At 43.3% G+C, this 22,029-nt stretch overlaps 1 protein-coding gene across 2 annotated transcripts in view; it reads left to right on the top strand.

The window, feature by feature from the left end:
- The window catches only part of dhx29 (DEAH (Asp-Glu-Ala-His) box polypeptide 29), a 113,770-nt gene that overhangs the window by 31,525 nt on the left and 60,216 nt on the right, over positions 1-22,029 (top strand). Inside the window, exons 8-10 of one of the 2 annotated variants that reach the window (XM_067985901.1) lie at positions 743-904; positions 1,019-1,190; positions 17,536-17,659. In XM_067985901.1, coding sequence (XP_067842002.1) covers positions 743-904; positions 1,019-1,190; positions 17,536-17,659 — 458 coding nt within the window. Of the gene's footprint in view, positions 1-742; positions 905-1,018; positions 1,191-17,535; positions 17,660-22,029 lie in introns of those variants that run through there. The other variant, XM_067985912.1, reaches the window with a different exon arrangement.

The following is a 22,029-nucleotide window of genomic DNA, read 5'->3' as shown; positions in this document are numbered from 1 at the left end:
CAACCCTAGTAAAATATGAACTGTTACACTGGGGTTGAAAAAATATGGTGCATAAATTTACATTGAATGAAGTTGAACTAGTGTAGAAAGAAACCTGGGTGGAATCATCGTCGTTTTTAAAGCAATTAAACTATTAAAATTGTGTGTGTGTGTAATATATTACACACACACACACACACACACACACACACACACACACACACACACACACACAGTACAATCTGTCCACAGAAGTTATGGCTAAGGTTTTACAATGCACTTGTCAGCCCATATTTAGAATGTCGTGTTTTACTTTTGTTTGTGTGCCTGTAAATTATGTAACAGAAAAGAACAACAAGACGGATCCAAAATGTAAAAAAGGTGAATTTTGAGGAAAGATTGCAGAATCTTAACCATTATAATCAAGAAAGAAGCTGGTTAAGAAAGTAAAATATTAGATTGCAGAGTAAACTCAAGTTATTACTTCAAAGTATGGCATTAAAATAGGACAGGAGAACGTATTTTATAAAAATTGTTATGTTATAGTATCAAAACACATTGCATTTTATTTTGTTTGATGAATTGTTCCTGCTGAACTCTGTTTTAATGAAGCTGAATTCTATAAATTACTATGTTGGCTGGAGTTTGGCAGTTTGCCATTTGCCTTGAATTAGCATTAAAATAGATGAATTGCTGGGTTTATGAAAGTGCCCTTGAACAGTGCATTTTGGATAAAATGGTCTATTTTTAACTTTTGGTGTAGAGATTAGACAGTTGGAGAAACACCCTGCTTTTGATCCTTCAATAAAGATGGCAGACCTAAAGAAGAATGACAAAAGCTCTACCCGACCTCCTGATGATAAGCATGAAGCTGCCATTAACTTAAATTCGCTGGAAGAATGTGCAACAAGATTAAAAGAGGAAAGTAAGTAACTGAGCAATGTAATACTTGTGATTGGATGATATATTTTTAGTTTCCTTGTCAACATTTATATTTTTTTACAACGCTGTGGATTTTTTTATTATTCTGATCTTTTAGCCATTATAGCAAAAAATGAACCAAAGGATGTACGGAACTTTGACTACACTTCACGAAGTTGGACAGGCAAATCTCCCAAGCAGTTTCTGATTGATTGGTGCCGGAAAAACCTCCCCACCAGTCCAGCTCCTAGCTATCGCAAAATCTCCGTGGGTAGATTCTGGAAGTGTAGGTTTGTGTGTTTTGTTGTTTTTTTTAGTCAAGATTCATAAACTGTAATGTCTTGTCAAAATGTGATCGTTTTAGAGTAACCAGGGTACAGGGGAAACTTCTGTTTCAGCCAACTGATTTCTGTTTGTTTTCAGCTCATGCACTTAGATGTCGAAAAAATTATTATAGTAATCTGTTCAAATAACGGGAATAGTTTTATTATTGCAATATAAGCACAATTTTGCAACAAAAAAAACAAAGCCATTTCCCCCTTATTTATCTGTTCCTTGTTTTCTCTATCCTTAATTGTTTTTTTTATTTTTTGCTTATTCTTAGCCCTTTTTTGTTCAAGTTTAAGATGTTTTGCTTACCTTTCTTTTTCTCTTTCCCTGCTCCCTATATCTCTTTTGGAGATGGAAGTGACTTTTTGTAAGCACAGAATTTTCATTGGCAACAATATCAGGTTATGAAGCTAATGAAAAGCCTAGGTTTGATTGATCTGATCATGTATTTCAGTTGTGAAGTGCAAGTTGTTAACAGGTTTTCTGTCAATAAGGGATCTGTCAACATTGCTTTCATTTAAGAATGCTACTTTATTCTATCTTGTCACATGGATAGCTCCATTTACTTTTTCTTTCAAATTCATACTTTGTTCAGAACACTAGTGTCAAATCTAGAAGTGTTTACTTCAAAAATACTTTAGTCTGTTACTGTTAACAGTCATCACCAGATAGTCTTAGCACGGTTACAGTTTTTAAGAACATAAGAAATAGGAGCAGGAGTAGGCCTTATGGCCCCTCAAGCCTGCTTCGCCATTCAATAAGATCGTGGCTGATCTTCGACCTCATCTCCACATTCCTGCCCAATCCCCATATCCCTTGATTCCCTTAGAATCCAAAAATCTATCGATCTCAGCCTTGAAAATACTGAGTGTCCACATCCCTCTGGGGTCGAGAATTCCAAAGATTCACAACCCTCTGAATGAAGAAATTTCTCCTCAGCTCAGTCCTAAATGGCCGACTCCTTATCCTGAGACTATGCCCCCTAGTTCTAGACTACTTATGCTTTTAATAAAAAGTGTTAGCATGATTTTTGTAAAGTTTATGGTTTATCAAGTTTTTCCATTTCAGACTTTTAAATTCATAAAGTTTTAAGCTGTGCCTGACTTTGAGACCATATTTATTAACATATTGGTACAGTTTATTTAGGAAGTGGAATTTTTGATACAGGATGGCTGAAATGTTATTTTGAGGTTTTCATCAGTATACAGTATAACCCAGGGGTTGGTGTAGTGGTAGCAGTGCATTGAAGGGGATGTGATGTTATCATAAACTACATTGCTTTAGTGCCTTTAATGCCCAAGGTGCTTCACAGAGGAGGAAAAGGAGCAGACACTTGAGCCTTTAAGGGAGAGTGAAAGCTAACTCAAACATTTTGAGAAATCTTTTGAAGGTGGAGAGGGAGATGGAGAGGTTGAGGAGGGAATTCCAGAGGGCATGACCCCAGCTGAAGGTTCTGCCACCAGCAGAGCCAGAAGACTGGAATGTAAGTCTGCTGTTGGTTGTGGAGGTAGGGTAAGGCACGTAGTGGACAGATTTATAGATCGATTTTAAATTCATTGCATTGGAGAAGAGGAAGCCAATCCTTGGTTAGGGTGTGGGATTTATGAGCAGGATTTAGTGCTGCACAGGATATGGGTGGTGGAATTTTGGACTTGTTTATAATGTGTGCGTGGACATTGGCAAAAAGGGGGTTGGAGAAATCAAAAATTAGATGTAACCACAGCATGCTTTATTGGTGGCTTTGGGAGGTGAGCAACTTAATGTTAGACAGGCAGCCTGCCAGCATAGAGACTGTCAAGGAAAGTGATGGGAAGGCATAGCTGGATTTTGGCACACGTATGGAAGCTGATGCCATGCCTGTAGATCTGCTGTCATCTACGTGCAGCTTGTAGATGAGCAGGGACCAAGAATGGATTCTTGGGAAACTCTAGAAAAGGCTGCCTGGGTTTGGGAGGAGAACCCATTGCAGGAAATGTGCTGGTTTCATTGGGAAAGGTAGGAATGCAACTGTACAAGGGTAAGCAACAGGGCTGGACCATTGGAGGAGAGGCTGCGAAGGAGGATCGCATCATTGACTGCATTAAACACCATGGAGGGGGGGCAAGAAGGGTTAATGTGTCACAGTTGCACTAAGAGGTTGCATTTGACCAGGCTGGTTTCCCCTGCTCATAGCACCGAACATTCTGTTCACATGAGGATGTGGATAGAAAAGATTTGAATGGAAAGTTGTGGTCGAGGTGAGCACAGAGCTAGGAGGCAATGATATGTTCAAGGTCTTAGGGAGAGTTGGGGAGGAGGGGATGGTGGAGGGGGGTGGGGAAACGAAGCAAGAGGTTGGGTGTCAGTTAGAGTGGATTTCTAGGTCAAGGTAGGCTTTTTGAGACAGAGAGGGACAATACATGAGCCAAGGAAGTGGCTAACAATGTTGTCAAACTTTAGGGCCAGGAAAGATAGTTGACTGCTGGAGAGAAGCAAATGTAATGCCCTTATTTAAAAAGGGATCTGGGCCATTGTAAGTATAAGCTAGTTAGTCTTGTCCATGCCAATGAAAATTCTAGAATCAGTTTTCAATTACCAGTTGGTGGAACATTTAGTGAGGTATAGACTAAGTGGTAAAAAGGGAAGTCATGCCAGAGCAATTTAATAAAATTTTTTGATAAAATATGTATGTAGATCAGGCAGCACTGTGGATGTGGTTTAGTTGGATTTTAGTACAAATTGTGATGTGTATCATGGAAAACTAATTAAGAAAATTATCAGGCATGATATGGCAGCATGCTAAGATGGATCAAATCGTGACTGGTCAATAGGTAACCAAGGGTCTATGTTAGTGAAGTGTTGTGGGTGGCGACGTGATGAATAGGGTGCATAGGGTTTGGTGTTGGGACAAGCGCTCTTCACTTTCATGAATGATCTGGAAGGGGGCGTCAAAACCTGCATCTGAAGTTTGCGGATGACACCAAAATAGCAAGGGTGGTTTATACCATAAAAGATGGGACAAGCTACAGGGGGACTTGGGGCAACTTGGGGAGGCAGACCCACAAGTAGCAGGTGCTGTTTAATGTAAGTAAGTATAAAGTAATGCAATTGGGGCTATGAAATAAACACAAGGATTATATGTTTAATGGTAAAATTCTGACCTATGAATCATGAAAGAAATCTGGTAATCATAGTAGATAAATCTCTTGTAATCAAGTAAATTTGGGGCTCATGTCAAGAAAACGAATGGGATGTTGGGTTATATAAAAAGAGGAATCGTACAGATTAACAGCCATCGCCTATTACTTTAGAATGTCGGTCAAGCCCCACTTGGGTCATTGTGCGAAACTGTTACAAATTTACTGTTACAAAAAAACTGTTACTCTCGTAAATATCGTCTCTGATTCAGTGGTGTCATTTGCTCCTTAAGCGGTTTTTAATGTAGTTGACTCACTGCCCTGTATCTACTTGTACAGTAACATAACCCAGGAATGTAACAATAGCACCTCCTTGTGATCTATAGCAAATCTTATCATCTTTTGCACATTTACTTCTTAACTCAGTGCACCTTTGGCAAGGTGAGGCGAGGCTTAGTTCAAATCATAAAACTGCTGTATTCTACAGTAAGGTGAACAGACAACGCAGTAGTTAAGATCCGAATCACTTAGTTCATTGGGTGCAACTTATCTCTTTTCCCACTTTAATGCGTCATCTTGACTTAAACAAGAGGTTTCCTAACTATCCTTCCGGATTCCCAACCTCTTAAGCTCCGCAAAGGCCTTCACAGTCTTTCCTTCCAACAAAATAGACTGCCCTCATAGCTTGCCTGTCACCCAAAAGCTTGTCTTTTTTTTTTAAAGCCTGACTCCAGAATCAGCTTTAGGTCAAAGTGACTAAGCACTGCCCCCTGCCCAAGTGGAATTCACCAGCCTAACTTGTTTACAGACTGTGCTGAGTTCAAATAAATAGTGTTGTCATAAGAGCAATGAGCGTGAATAATCATTGGAAACTATCTTCCATTCTCTCGGGGTGTTCCCAGCGGTCTCATCTGAAACCTAATCTACACCTGTCAGCACTGCTGTCCAATGAATGGAACTCCTTAAGATTTAAGTTTAGCTGATTAGTTGCATTTTTAACATAAATTATATATTTTAGCATAAATTGGTAACATAGTCTGAAATCCTGAAATGCGAAAGCAGTTCTGGAACCATCACTACAGGAAGGATGTAGCTGAGTTGTAAAAGGTGCCGAGAAGTGCATGTAAAATGATTAGGGAACTAGAAAAGAAAACGTATGAGAATATAACTCAGAACTGGGATTTTTTTGGCGAGGAGAAGACTGAGGCAGGTTATGATGTAAGTATTTAAATTAATACGGCTCCGGGATATTTGATCGAGAACAGGATAATCAGTTCAGGGGGACATATGTATAAGCTGATAAGAGGTTGATTCAGGCAGGACTTAAAGCATTACTTCACTGAGAGGGTGGTTGATTTTGCTTACCATGGGGAAAGTAGGTTTGATCTCATAATGGTCAAATTGGATAAGTATCTTGGAGAGACGCACATTGATTAACATCCTGTTGTCCTAGCAGTTGTAATGATTAGAATCATGGTAGTTTGGACATTGCACATGCAAAGATTCACTGTCCATAAGTCAAATTTCTGTCAGTACCTGGATGACAATAGATATATTCATTATGAGGTTGTGGATGATGGGCCTTATTTGCAAGGCCACTCTATAAAGTGATATGTAAAGGGCCAGCAGTTGATAGCCTGTTGGTGGGTCTGGGGAGGCAAGCAGTGGAAAATGAAATGGCGACAGGGGAGATATTAACTCCCAGGGACTGAGCTGGGTGGCTTAGTGACCAGGAGCAGGAAATGAAGCAATTGGGGTTACTACTGTGGGAGAGCTAGTGACAAGAGTTGTGATGGGTGTACTAGACGATAACTAAAGGTGTATTTGAGGGAGGCTGTTGTCTTGCCTATGGGTGACGAGCCTGAGATGATGTTAGGAGAAGAGGCTGGCTGGATATTACAATTGGGTGGACTGGAGGACCAAGGCGGGCAAAGAAAAAGGGGAGAGGGTGGTCAATGGGTAATAGGCAGATGCAATACCAGTTGGGAGGGGAACCGGACCTAAAGAGGGGTTTTGGAATCCAGGGTGGCGGGTAATATATGCCTGTGGGTTGACGGAGGAGAAAATCTAAATTACATGGGCAAAAGTCAGACGCGCCACAGACATCTTTAGAATAGGGGCTCGATGAGTGGAAATAACCAATCCAGTGGTCGAGGTTAACCAGTCTACCTGGAATTGGTGAGCACAGTCAGTGAAGTCCAGAGTCTGCGAGGCCACTAGAGAAATCCAGGTTTGGTAAGGAAAATCGAAGCTGAAGAGGTCAGAGAATGGTCTGAACTATGGTCTATGGTCTGAACTGAGGCCAGAGAAGCTGTGGATAGCTATGAGAGCCAAAGAGGCAGCAGAGAAGTCTAAGCAAAAATCTGAGAGAAGTGTTACAATTCTCAGTGTGCATTACAGGGCACTAAACAATGGAGATTAGACAGACCGGGAGATCTGCAGACAATAATACTAGGTGATTGTAAATATCTCAAAATTAACTGGAATAAAGGTAATGTACGTGCTCGAAGTGGGGAACGTCTTTTAGAATGCCTCCAAAATTGCTTCCTAGATCAGTATGTTTCTAGTTTAAGAAGGCAATAACTATTGCTGGATTTGGTTCTCAGCAATATGTGTGCCAAATAACTGATATGAAAGTAGGAGAAATAGTGACTAAAACATAGTTAGGTTCAATGTAACAATAGAATAGGAAAATGAGCCTGCACTGGACTGGAAAATGGCAAAGATCAACAAGGTAAGGGATCTGGCCCAAAATAAGTGGGCACATAAGTTAGAAGACTGGTCTATGGATCATAGAGTCATAGAGTTATACAGCACGGATAGAGGCCCTTCGGCCCATCGTGTCCGCGCCGGCCATCAGCCCTGTCTCCTCTAATCCCATATTCCAGCATTTGGTCCGTAGCCTTGTATGCTATGGCATTTCAAGTGCTCATCCAAATGCTTCTTGAATGTTGTGAGGGTTCCTGCCTCCACAACCCTTTCAGGCAGTGAGTTCCAGACTCCAACCACCCTCTGGGTGAAAAAGTTCTTTCTCAAATCCCCTCTAAACCTCCCGCCTTTTACCTTGAATCTATGTCCCCTTGTTATAGAACCCTCAACGAAGGGAAAAAGCTCCTTAGTATCCATCCTATCTGTGCCCCTCATAATTTTGTACACCTCAACCATGTCCCCCCTCAGCCTCCTCTGCTCCAAGGAAAACAAACCCAATCTTCCCAGTCTCTCTTCATAGCTGAAGCGCTCCAGCCCTGGTAACATCCTGGTGAATCTCCTCTGCACCCTCTCCAAAGCGATCACATCCTTCCTGTAGTGTGGCGACCAGAACTGCACACAGTACTCCAGCTGTGGCCTAACCAGTGTTTTATACAGCTCCATCATAACCTCCTTGCTCTTATATTCTGTGCCTCAGCTAATAAAGGCAAGTATCCCATATGCCTTCTTTACCACCTTATCTACCTGTTCCGCCGCCTTCAGGGATCTGTGAACTTGCACACCAAGATCCCTCTGACCCTCTGTCTTGCCTAGGGTCCTCCCATTCATTGTGTATTCCTTTGCCTTGTTAGTCCCTCCAAAGTGCATCATCTCGCACTTTTCCGGGTTAAATTCCATTTGCCACTGTTCCGCCCATCTGACCAACCCATCTATATCGTCCTGCAGACTGAGGCTATCCTCCTCGCTATTTACCACCCTACCAATTTTTGTATCATCAGCGAACTTACTGATCATACCTTTTACATTCATATCCAAGTCATTAATGTAGACCACAAACAGCAAGGGACCCAGCACCGATCCCTGTGGTACCCCACTGGCCACAGGCTTCCAGTCACAAAAACAACCTTCGACCATCAGCCTCTGCCTTCTGCCACTAAGCCAGTTTTGTATCCAAAGTGCCAAGGCACCCTGGATTCCATGGGCTCGTACCTTCTTGACCAGTCTCCTGTGGGGGACTTTATCGAAGGCCTTACTGAAATCCATGTATACCACATCCACTGCGTTACCCTCATCCACACGCCTAGTCACCCCCTCAAAAAATTCAATCAAATTAGTCAGACATGATCTTCCCTTGACAAAGCCATGTTGACTATCCCTGATTAATCCTTGCTTCTCCAAGTGGAGACTAATTTTGTCCTTCAGAATTTTTTCCAATAATTTTCCTACCACTGATGTTAGGCTCACTGGCCTGTAGTTCCCCGGTTTTTCCCTACTCCCCTTCTTGAATAATGGTATTACATTAGCGGTTCTCCAGTCCTCTGGCACATCCCCTGTGGCCAGAGAGGTTCTGAATATATGTGTCAGAGCCCCCGCAATCTCCTCCTTTGCCTCACACAGTAGCCTGGGATACATTTCGTCCGGGCCTGGGGATTTATCCATTTTTAGGCCTGCTAAAACCGCCAATACCTCCTCCCGCTCGATCAATAGTGGGGAAATCTTCAAATGTTACATGAAATTACATAGAATGTACAGAAACAGGCCAGCGGGCCCAACAGGTCCATGCCGGTGTTTATGCTCCATACGAGCCTCCTCCCACCCTTCTTCATCGAACCTCATCAACAGATCCTTCTATTCCTTTCTCCCTCAAGTGTTTGTCGAGCTTCCCCTTAAATGCACCTATGCTAGTCGCCTCAACTACTCCTTGTGGTAGCACGTTCCACATTCTAACCACCTGGGTAAAGAGGTTTCTCCTGAATTCCCTATTAGATTTATTAGTGACTATCTTATATTTATAGTGCCCCTAGTTCTGGCCTTCCCCGCAAGTGGAAACATCTTCTCTATGTCTACCCTATCAAACCCTTTCATAATCTTGAAGACCTCTATCAGGTCACCCCTCAGTCTTCTGTTTTCTAGAGAAAAGAGCCCCAGCCTGTTCAATCTTTCCTGATAGGTATAACCTCTCATTCCAGTCAATGTTTTTTGCATCTTCTCCAGTGCCGCTATATCCTTTTTATAATATGGAGACCAGAACTGTGCGCAGTACTCCTGTAGTCTAACCAAAGTTCTATACAAGTTTAACACAACTTCTTTGCTTTTCAATTCTATCCCTCGAGAAAAGAAGCCCAACGCTTTGTTTGCTTTTTGTATGGCCTTATTAACCTACGTCCCTACTTTTAGTGATTTGTGTATCTGTACCCCCAGATCCCTCTGCTCCTCTACCCATTTAGATTATTATTTTCCAAACAGTATGAGGCCTCCTTATTCACCCTACCAAAATGTACCTCCTCACACTTATTTATATTGAAATTAATTTGCCAACTACACGTTCATTCTGCAAGTTTATTAATGTCTTCCTGTATTTTGTCACAGCCCTCCTCAGTATCAACTATGCCCCTCCAATTTGGTGTCGTCTGCAAATTTTGAAGTTGTACTTCCGTTTCCCGAGTCCAAATCGTTTATGTAAATGGTGAACAACAGTGGTCCCAGCACCTATCATTGTGGAACGCTACTTCCCACCTTTTTCCAGTCTGAGTAACAACCGTTAACCCCTATTCTCGGTTTTCTGTTTTGTATCCATTCTGCTACTTGTCCCTGACTCCACCTGCTCTTACCGTCGTCATGAGTCTACTATGCGGTACCTTATCGAAGGCCTTTTGAAAATCCAAATATATTACATCTACTACATTACCCTTGTCTACCCTTTCTGTTACTTCTTCAAAGAATTCAATAAGGCTGGTCAAGGATGACCTAGCCTTTTGAAATCCATGCTGACTATACTTCATTATATTTTCAGTTTCTAGATGTTTTGCTATTACATCTTTGAGTGAGGATTCCATTATCTTTCCTACCACCGATGTTAAGCTGATTGGTCTATAGTTCCCTGGACTTGTTCTATCTCCCTTTTTAAATATGGGAATCACACTAGCTGTCCTCTAGTCCTCTGGCACTATTCCCTTTCCAATGAATTTTTATATACATGTAATAGTGCCTTTGCTATGTCTTCCCTAACTTCTTTTAATATGTGCGGATGCAATGCATCCGGACCAGTGGTTTTATCCTCTCTGTTTGATTAATTTATCAATTATCTCCTCCCCCCCCCTCCCCGTCACTTCTTTCTAAAATGTCTTTCTATCTTTTTTGATCTCTTCTTCTAATGCCTTGCCCACCATGTTAGTCTCAGTAAATACTGAGGCAAATTAATTGTTTAATATTTCTGCCATTTCGCTGTCATTACCTGTGAGTTTATCGTGTGTATCCTTAAGTGGCCCTATCCCTACTTTTGTTATTTATGTGCCTATAGAATACTTCACTATTTCCTTTTATATTGCTTCATAATTTAATTTTGTAGTTTCTCTTTGCCGTCCTAATTATTTTTCAACTTCTTTCCTTACCTTTCTGTATTCCCTTTTGTTATCCTCTCCTTTGTTGTCTGTGTACTTAGTGCATGCCTTTTTCTTTATGCATCCATGGTGTGTCATTACTGGCTAGTTTGTTCTTGCTTTTGGTAGGATATATTTCTCCCGGACTCTCTTGATCACCTTTTTAAATATGTCCCACTGCTGTTCTATTTCTTTGTTTGTCAGTAAATTTTTCCAGTTTATTTTCCCTAGTTCCATTCTCATCCTTTTTCCCAATTTATTTCTTTGGTCTTTGTCTTTTGTCTTTCTCAATCTTTATCTTGAACCTTATTATGTAGGCATTGCTATTGCTTAGATGTTCCCCTATGCTTACTCCTCTTATCTGTTCTGGTTCATTTCCCATTACTAGATCCAGTAGTGCTTCCTCTTGTTGGGCTTTTTACATACTGGGTAAGAAAGGGTAAAAACTCAATTTCCTGTACCTCTTTACCTCTTGCCAGTTTATTTGGTTGGTAGTTAAATCTCCCATGATTACTAGTCTATGTCCATAACTGATTTCACATATTTGCTTACATATTTCTGCCTCCTCCTCCTTTCCACTATTAGGTGGTCTGTAGTACACCCCTAGTAGCATGATCGACCCCTTATCTTGTATTTCTATCCTTCTGTTAGTTATATTACTTTTTTCTACTCTCATTATGTTATCTCTAATTAGTATAGCTACTCCATACCCCCTTCATTGTTCCCTATCCTTTCTGATTATCATAGTATCATAGTCGGTACAGCACAGGAGGAGGCCATTCGGCCCATCGTGCCTGTGCTGGTTCTTTGAAAGAGCTATCCAATTAGTCCCATTCCCCTGCTCTTTCCCCATAGCCCTATAATTTTTTTCCCTTCAAGTATTTATCCCGTTCCCTTTTGAAACTTACTATTGAATCTGCTTCCACCACCTTTTCAGGCAGTACATTCCAGATTAGCACAACTCCCTGCATTAAAAAAATGTTTCCTTGTGTCGCCTTTGGTTCTTTTGCCGATCACCTTAAATCTGTGTCCTCTGGTTATCCACCCTTCTGCCACTGGGAACTGTTTCTCCTTATTTACTCTGTCAAAACCGTTCATGATTTGAACACCTCTATCAAATCTCCCCTTAACCTCCTCTGTTCTAAGGAGAACAACCTCAGCTTCTGCGATCTCTCCAGATAATTGAAGTCCCACATCCCTGGTACCATTCTAGTAAATCTCTTCCTCGCTCTCTCTAAAACCTTGACAAACAATACTCCAGCTGAGGCCTAACCAGTATTTTATAAAGGTTTAGCATAACTTCCTTGCTCTTGTACTCTATGCCTCTATTAATAAAGCACAGGATCCCTTATGATTTTTTTCACTGCCTTCTCAACTTGACCTGCAACCTTCAAAGATTTGTGTTTGTGCATCCCCAGGTGTATCTGTTCCTGCACCCCCTTTAAAATTGTGCCATTTTGTTGATATTGTCTCCCCTCATTCTTCCTACCAAAATGCATCACTTCACACTTCTCTGCATTAAATTTCATCTGCCATGTGTCTGCCCATTTCACCAGTCTGTCTATGTCCTCCTGAAATCTAATATATATCAAAAAGATATCATGTTATAACCTGCAATATTTAGTTGCCAGTCCTGTTCTTTTTGTAGCCAGATTTCAGTTATTCCTTCTACATCTGGTTCCTCGCTACAGATTATTGCCTCCAGTTCCCCCATTTTATTTTGGACGCTGCATACATTGCTGTACAGGCAATTTAATTCATCTTTAATAGTTGTTCCTTTTACTTTATTTTTAACAGTCCTTTTATACTTCAGTTTTATAACTGTATTTGTTCCTTGACTCTTTATGTTGTCTTTATTCCTTACCCTGGTCTGACCTTTACACTCATCTCTTGTTTCTTTTATCTTTAGGCGATTGTTATTGCTACCAGATCACTCCCCCCATCTTACTAGTTTAAAGCCTTATCCACGGCCGGATTTATCCTTTTTTGCTAGGACTCTGGTCCCATTCTGGATCAGGTGGAGCCCGTCCCAGCGGTACAGCTCAAATATGAGATGGCTAGAGTACAAGTTGAAAAGTGGTATATCAAAATATAGCATTCCATGCATAAATGGTGTGATTTAAACTAAACTGAAGCTTAAAAGGGAGGTGTATGACAAAATTAGGAGTAACAATACTAAAAAAAATTGTGAGGAATAGAGAAATTGAAGTGGGGAGATGAAAGAGTGGGAAGGGCTAATGGGTGAGTTTTTAAAAAGTTTTTAGTTAAGTTTAGTTAATAATCTAATAAACCGAGGCATTGTAGGGCAGCTCAGACCCGTTGAATGCACATCATGTGCCATGTGGGAACTCCAGGATGCTTCCCGTGTCATAGAGTCATAGAGTCATAGAGTCATACAGCACGGATAGAGGCCCTTCGGCCCATCGTGTCCGCGCCGGCCATCAGCCCTGTCTACTCTAATCCCATATTCCAGCATTTGGTCCGTAGCCTTGTATGCTATGGCATTTCAAGTGCTCATCCAAATGCTTCTTGAATGTTGTGAGGGTTCCTGCCTCCACAACCCTTTCAGGCAGTGAGTTCCAGACTCCAACCACCCTCTGGGTGAAAAAGTTCTTTCTCAAATCCCCTCTAAACCTCCCGCCTTTTACCTTGAATCTATGTCCCCTTGTTATAGAACCCTCAACGAAGGGAAAAAGCTCCTTAGTATCCATCCTATCTGTGCCCCTCATAATTTTGTACACCTCAATCATGTCCCCCCTCAGCCTCCTCTGCTCCAAGGAAAACAAACCCAATCTTCCTAGTCTCTCTTCATAGCTGAAGCGATCCATCCTTCCTGTAGTGTGGCGACCAGAACTGCACACAGTACTCCAGCTGTGGCCTAACCAGTGTTTTATACAGCTCCATCATAACCTCCTTGCTCTTATATTCTATGCCTCGGCTAATAAAGGCAAGTATCCCATATGCCTTCTTTACCACCTTATCTACCTGTTCCGCCGCCTTCAGGGATCTGTGAACTTGCACACCAAGATCCCTCTGACCCTCTGTCTTGCCTAGGGTCCTCCCATTCATTGTGTATTCCCTTGCCTTGTTAGTCCCTCCAAAGTGCATCACCTCGCACTTTTCCGGGTTAAATTCCATTTGCCACTGTTCCGCCCATCTGACCAACCCATCTATATCGTCCTGCAGACTGAGGCTATCCTCCTCACTATTTACCACCCTACCAATCTTTGTATCATCAGCGAACTTACTGATCATACCTTGTACATTCATATCCAAGTCATTAATGTAGACCACAAACAGCAAGGGACCCAGCACCGATCCCTGTGGTACCCCACTGGCCACAGGCTTCCAGTCACAAAAACAACCTTCGACCATCAGCCTCTGCCTTCTGCCACTAAGCCAGTTTTGTATCCAAAGTGCCAAGGCACCCTGGATTCCATGGGCTCGTACCTTCTTGACCAGTCTCCTGTGGGGGACTTTATCGAAGGCCTTACTGAAATCCATGTATACCACATCCACTGCGTTACCACAGGTGCAGGGAATGTCGTCAGCTGGAGGAGCACGAGCTCAGGATTTTGGAGAGAAAGAGAAAGGGTGGGGCTGCCAAATCTAGAGCCCCCTGGATGTCAAGGAGCATACAGGGTAAGATAAGCCAGAAAAGGAAAGCTTATGTCAGACACCGAGAACTCATACTGCAGAAAGCCTAGAGAAGTATAGAAAGTGCAGGGGTGAAATTAAAAAGGAAATTAGTAAAACAAAGAGAGGGCATGAAAAAATATTGGCAAGTAAAATCAAGGAAAACCCAAAGATGTTTTATAAATACATTAAGAGCAAGAGGATAACTAAGGAAAGAGTAGGGCCAATTAGAGACCAAAAAGGTAACCAATGTGAGGAGGCGGAAGATGTTGTTATGGTCCTTAATGAATACTTTGCGTCTGTCTTCACAAAAGAGAGGGACGATGCAGACATTGTAGTTAAGGAGGATGAGTGTGAAATATTAGATGGGATAAACATAGTGAGAGAGGAAGTATTAAGGGGATTAGCATCTTGAAAGTAGACAAATCACCAGGCCCGGATGAAATGTATCCCAGGCTGTTGAAACAAGCAAGGGAGGAAATAGCGGAGGCTCTGACCATCATTTTCCAATCCTGACTGCATACAGGCATGGTGCCGGAGGATTGGAGGACTGCTAATGTTGTACCATTGTTTAAAAAGGGAGCGAGAGATAGACCGAGTAATTACAGGCCAGTCAACCTAACCTTGGTGGTGGGCAAATTATTGGGATCAATTCTGAGGAACAGGATAAACCGTCGCTTAGAAAGGCGTGAAGTAATCGAGGACAGTCAGCATGGATTTGTTAAGGGAAGGTCATGTCTGACTAACTTGATTGAATTTTTTGAGGAGGTAACAAAGAGGGTCGATGAGGGTAGTGCATTTGATGTAGTCTACATGGATTTTAGCAAGGCTTTCGATATGGCAGACTGGTCAAAAAAGTACAAGCCCATGGGATCCAAGGGAGAGTGGCAAGTTGGATCCTAAATTGGCTCAGTGGCAGGAAGCAAAGGGTAATGGTCGATGGGTGTTTTTGTGACTGGAAGACTGTTTCCGGTGGGGCCCCGCAGGGCTCAGTACTAGGTCCCTTGCTTTTTGTGATTGTATATTAATGATTTGGACTTAAATGTAGGGGGCATGATTAAGAAGTTTGCAGATGATACAAAAATTGGCCGTGTGGTTGATAGTGAGGAGGAAAGCTGTAGACTGCAGGAAGATATCAATGGACTGGTCAGGTGGGCAGAAAAGTGGCAAATGGAATTCAGTCTGGAGAAGTGTGAGGTAATGCATTTGAGGAGAGCAAACAAGACAATAAATGGGAGGATACTGAAAAGTGTAGAGGAACAGAGGGACCTTGGAGTACAAGTCCACAAATCCCTGAAGGTAGCAGGACAGGTAGATAATGTGGTTAAGAAGGCATATGGGATACTTTCCTTTATTAGCTGAGGCATAGAATATAAAAGCAGGGAGGTTATGCTGGAACTGTATAAAATACTGGTTAGGCCACAGCTTGAGTACTGTGTACAGTTCTGGTCACCACATTACAGGAAGGATGTAATTGCACTAGAGAGGGTACAAAGGAGATTTACGAGGATGTTGCCAGGGCTGGAGAATTTTAGCTATGCGGAAAGATTGGATAGGCTGGGATTGTTCTTTTTGGAACAGAGGAGGCTGAGGGGAGATTTAATTGAGGTGTATAAAATTATAAGTGGCCTGCATAGAGTGGATAGGAAGGACCTATTTCCCTTAGCAGAGAGGCCAATAAATAGGGGGCATAGATTTAAAGTGATTAGTAGAAGGATTAGAGGGGAGCTGTGCAAAAATTATTTTCACCCAGAGGATGGTTGTGGTCTGGAACTCACTGCCTGAAAGGTGGTAGAGGCAGAAACCCTCAACTCATTCAAAAAGTACCTGGATTTGCACCTGAAGTGCCGTGATTGACAAGCCTACGGACCAAGTGCTGGAAAGTGGAATTAGGCTGGGTGGCTCATTTTCGGCCAGCGTGGACACGATGGGCTGAGTGGCTTCCTCCTGTGCCGTATATTTTCTATGGAAAGGGATTATGAAAAATGGCTGGCAGATAACAGAACAAAGTTGGAAGAGCTTTTATAAGCATAAGCAGGGAAACTTGGGATGGGCAATAAAATGCAACCTTGTCAGTGCTGGCTACATCCCAAGAACAAATTTTTAAGACTTGTTTTTCCATTGCTTCTCCTACTGGCTGCAACTACAGCCGATGCAACACTTGTCCATTTGTCTCTTGCCATACTATTGTTAAGGGTCCATTTAAGACCGCAGTTTATATGTATTTCCTCTAATGTGGTGTACAGTATTTACTGCTGAGGGTGAGTTCCTCTACAATGGGGGTTCAAATGCAAACGACGTCAAACATCTCTTCTGTCTGTAAGTGTTATCCTGACCTTCCTGTGCTTGTTATTTCCACTTCCTTTCCCTTTTCCACTCAAACTTTTGGCCTCCAACAATGGTCCAACCAAGTTTACTGTAAACTTTAGGAACAGTAGCTTTTGTTTCTCCTAGGCACTCTGAAGCTCTCTGATCTAAGCTTTGACTTGAACAACTTCAAACCTTTATTTCTCTCCCTTATTTCTTTGCTTGTTCCTTCCATCTGCCTTCAGCTTTATCCCTTTTCAGTTTGGGACTGTTTTAACAGCCGTTGTGTCCTCCTTGTGCCTCTTCAATGTTTGACATTTGACCTTTCCAGCACCTTTCACCACCTGGTTGTTAAAAAAAATTTATAGGCTGTCAAGCTCCCTTAACGGTTGTAATAGTTATCATATCTGACTCTCGACTATTACTAATTGTTCTCCCCTCCCCTCTTGATATTGTTCAGTCCGGTTTCCAGTTTTGATGAAGCATTTCCATCCAAAGTATTAACCTATCTTTTGTTTTCAGATGCTGACTGATGTGCTATGTAATGTTTTCTGCTTTTTATTTTTGTTGCTTTAATCATTGCAATAAACTGTTTGTAACTGTTCATGTACCATAGTGAGGAAAAAAACTGTTCTAGTATTTATCTTAACACAAGTTTCTTGCCTTTGTAATTCCAGTGCACCATATACTGACTTAAGTATTATTGAATAAATTATGCTGTGTGGGGAGATGTAGGTATTATTTGGGGGAAAAAAATAGAGGTTGGTACATTCATTAGCTAATTTCTGAGTGTTGTAATGTCACGCCGATTAGAGTAGTGTAAGAGAAGGAATTTGAAAGTGGTGCAAGTGCTGAACTAACAGTGAAGAATATAAATGTTTTATATCAGTATGTGTTGGCATAAGTCTGCCACTAAATACTGTATGTATTTTATTCAGTGTAAGAGTAAACAGACAGAAGGATGGAATACTGGAAGTATGTCCCACAATTCTCACAGAAGATGCCATGCAGGCCCAACATCTGGCATCTACATTGGCGCTGTGGCAATTAGTAAGAGGACAGGTAAGGTTGTGAAACATTAAACATCTATTAATTATGCATTTGCCAGTGAACACATTTAGAAGCCAGCCTACTTTCTCTTCTATGCCGAAAGGAATGGAAACATTTCTACGAGGAGCACTGACAGCCTGACCACCTCTGGGCGAGGGTGTAGAAAAAACAACCAAAGTCAGAGTTTCCCCTTCTGATTGCTATGTTGGAACTTATTGGAACGTGTACGTGTGTGGATGTTAGATGAAGCTAGGATCTAGCTTGGCTGTAGTGCCCACCCTCATCCCTAAATTGTCAAATAGTCTAGCAGGTATTATCTAGGTGGGTGGATACTCGTGTGAAGTACTGAAGAGTGCCATCATCTGTGAAACCATGGGCTTGATTTTCGTACGTCCGAGCGGGTGCGTTTGTGGCGGGGGGCTCCAAAAATTGGGGATTCCTGGGGCGGCTCCAACCCGCCCACTTCCGGGTTCCCAATGACGTGCTCAGATGCGCGCGCAGCCCCCGCATGCGGGACTCCCGCTGGCAATTAAAGCCACTTAAATCAATTAACTTGATACTTCAGGTCCCAAACCCCTTCTTGGGGTGCTGTGCAGTGACATGAAAATAACAGTATATCTTGAGTTGGATCCTGACCTAACTCTGGAGAGAGCAGTGAGAAGCCTCCCTGAAGGAGGCAGTCTTGCATTGCTTGGATTTGAGACCACGTGGAGTATAACTCCAGTCCAATGTTCAACCAGGCGTCTTTTGGAGCCCACAGACACTTAAATAAGCTCTTAGTATGTTAATTAAGATATACTGAGTGTGTAGGAAATTCTGCCCATGCTGGCAGGGGCAGAGCTCTATCTATGCATATAAGCACATAGGCACAGAGCAGCCAAATCATAGCCAGGTAGTGTAAACAAGGTATTGTTGGCAGCGAATGGATAGTATAGCTAATGATCAGTATCTTTATACTCGCACCCTTGGATTCCTGTTCCTCACTATTCCCTTCTGTCTTCTCCAAGTATACATGGAGGTGTGTGGTGGTGATTTTTTAAAATTCGTTCATGGGACGTGGGCGGCCCTGGCGAGGCCGGCATTTTTATTGCCCATCCCTAATTGTCCTTGAGAAAGTGGTGGTGAACCGCCTTCTTGAACCGCTGCAGTCCGTGTGGTGAAGGTTCTCCCACAGTGCTGTGAGGAAGGGAGTTCCAGGATTTTGACCCAGCGATGATGAAGGAACGGCGATATATTTCCAAGTAGGGATGGTGTGATCTTAATTGTATCGCTCTCACGGTATGGTAGCATAGTGATTATCTTACTGGACTAGTAATCCAGAGGCCCGGACTAGTAATCCGGAGTTATGAGTTCAAATCCCGCCACGGCAGCTGGGGAATTTAAATTCAATTAATTAAATTAAATCTGGAATTAAAATACTAGTATCAGTAATGGTGGCCATGAAACTACCGGATTGTCGTAAAAACCCATCTGGTTCACTAATGTCCTTTAGGGCAGGAAACCTGCCGTCCTTACTCGGTCTGGCCTATATGTGACTCCAGACCCACAGCAATGTGGTTGATTCTTAATTGCCCTCTGAAATGGCCTAGCAAGCCACTCAGTTGTAAAATCTAGCTAAAAAAAGTCATAATAACAATAAAACTGGACGGACCACCTTGCATCAGACCACTAGGCACCAGACACGACAAAGGCAAACCAAGCCCAGTCGACCCTGTAAAGTCCTCCTCACTAACATCTGGGAACTTGTGCCAAAATTGGGAGAGCTGTCTCACAGACTAGTCAAGCAACAGCCTGACGTAGCCATACTCTCAGAATCATACCTTTCAGCCAACGTCCCAGACTCTTCCATCACCATCCTTGGGTGTGTCCTGTCCCACTGGCAGGACAGACCGACCAGAGGTGGCGGTAAGTGATATACAGTCAGGAGGGATTGGCCCTGGGAGTCCTCAACATTGACTCTGGACCCCATGAAATCTCATGGCATCAGGTCAAACATGGGCAAGGAAACCTCCTGCTAATTACCACCTACCGTCCTCCCTCAGCTGATGAATCAGTCCTCCTCCATGTTGAGCACCACTTGGAGGAAGCACTGAGGGTAGCAATGTACTCTGGGTGGGGGACTTCAATGTCCATCACCAAGAGTGACTCAGTAGCACCACTACTGACCAAGCTGGCCGAGTCCTGAAGGACATAGCTGCCAGACTGGGCCTGCGGCAGGTGGTGAGCGAACCAACACGAGGGAAAAACTTACTTGATCTCGTCCTCACCAATCTACCTGTCGCAAATGCATCTGTCCATGACAGTATTGGTAGGAGTGACCACCGCACAGTCCTCGTGGAGACTAAGTCCCGTCTTGGCACTGAGGACACCATTCAACATGTTGTGTGGCACTACCACCATGCTAAATGGGATAGATTCAGAACAGATCTCGCAGCTCAAAACTGGGCATCCATGAGGCGCTGTGGGCCATCAGCAGCAGCAGAATTGTATTCCAGCACAATGTGTAACCTCGTGGCCTGGCATATTCCTCACTCTACCATTACCAACAAGCCAGGGGATCAACCCTGGTTCAATGAGGAGTGTAGAAGAGCATACCAGGCGTACCTAAAAATGAGGTGCCAACCTGGTGAAGCTACAACTCAGGACTACATGCATGCTAAACAGTGGAAGCAACATGCTATAGGCAGAGCGAAGTGATTCCACAACCAACGGATCAGATCAAAGCTGTGCAGTCCTGCCACAACCAGTCGTGAATGGTGGTGGAAAATTAAACAACTCTGCAAAAATATCCTCATCCTCAATGATGGCGGAGTCCAGCACGTGAGTGCAAAAGACAAGGCTGAAGCATTTGCAACCATCTTCAGCCAGAAGTGCCGAGTGGATGATCCATCTCGGCCTCCTCCCGATATCCCCACCACCACAGAAGCCAGTCTTCAGCCAATTCGATTCACTTCACGTGATATCAAGAAATGGCTGAGTGCACTGGATGCACTAAAGGCTATGGGCCCCGACAACTTCCCAGCTGTAGTGCTGAAGACTTGTGCTCCAGAACTAGCTGCGCCTCTAGCCAAGCTGTTCCTGTACAGCTACAACACTGGCATCCACCCGACAATGTGGAAAATTGCCCAGGTATGTCCTGTCCACAAAAAGCAGGACAAATCCAATCTGGCCAATTACCGCCCCATCAGTCTACTCTCAATCATCAGCAAAGTGATGGAAAGTGTCGTCGACAGTGTTATCAAGCAGCACTTACTCACCAATAACCTGCTCGCTGATGCTCAGTTTGGGTTCGCCAGGACCACTCGGCTCCAGACCTCATTACAGCCATGGACCAAACATGGACAAAAGAGCTGAATTCCTGAGGTTAGGTGAGAGTGACTGCCCTTGACATCAAGGCAGCATTTGACTGAGTGTGGCACCTAGTAAAATTGAAGTCAATGGGAATCAGGGAGAAAACTCTCCAGTGGCTGGAGTCATACCTAGCACAAAGGAAGATGGTAGTGGTTGTTGGAGGCCAATCATCTCAGCCCCAGGGCATTGCTGCAGGCATTCCTCAGGGCAGTGTCCTTGGCCCAACCATCTTCAGCTGCTTCATCAATGACCTTCCCTCCATCATAAGGTCAGAAATGGGGATGTTCGCTGATGATTGCACAGTGTTCAGTTCCATTCGCAACCCCTCAAATAATGAAGCAGTCCGAGCCCGCATGCAGCACGACCTGGACAACATCCAGGCTTGGGCTGATAACTGGCATGTAACATTCGCGCCGGACAAGTGCCAGGCAATGACCATCTCCAACAAGAGAGAAAGTCTAACCACCTACCCGTGACATTCAACTGCATTACCATCGCCAAATCCCCCACCATCAACATCCTGGGGGTCACAATTGACCAGAAACTTAACTGGATCAGGCATATAAATACTGTGGCTACAAGAGCAGGTCGGAGGCTGGGTGTTCTGTGGCGAGTGACTCACCTCCTGACTCCCCAAAGCCTTTCCACCATCTACAAGGCACAAGTCAGGAGTGTGATGGAATACCCTCCACTTGCTTGGATGAGTGCAGCTCCAACAACACTCAAGAAGCTTGACACCATCCAGGACAAAGCAGCTCGCTTGATTGGCACCCCATCCACCACCCTAAACTCCCTTCACCACCGGCGCACAGTGGCTGCAGTGTGCACCATCCACAGGATGCACTGCAGCAACTCGCCAAGGCTTCTTCGAAAGCATCTCCCAAGCCCGCGTCCTCTACCACCTAGAAGGACAAGAGCAGCAGGCACATGGGAACAACACCCACCTGCACATTCCCCTCCAAGTCACACACCATCCCGACTTGGAAATATATCACCATTCCTTCATCGTCGCTGGGTCAAAATCCTGGAAC

This window comes from Heptranchias perlo, chromosome 1, assembly GCF_035084215.1.
Source record: "Heptranchias perlo isolate sHepPer1 chromosome 1, sHepPer1.hap1, whole genome shotgun sequence".
In the NCBI taxonomy this organism is placed as follows: Eukaryota; Metazoa; Chordata; class Chondrichthyes; order Hexanchiformes; family Hexanchidae; genus Heptranchias; species Heptranchias perlo.
The sequence above is the reverse complement of the archived record's forward strand: the minus strand, read 5'-3'. Positions and strand labels throughout refer to the sequence as shown.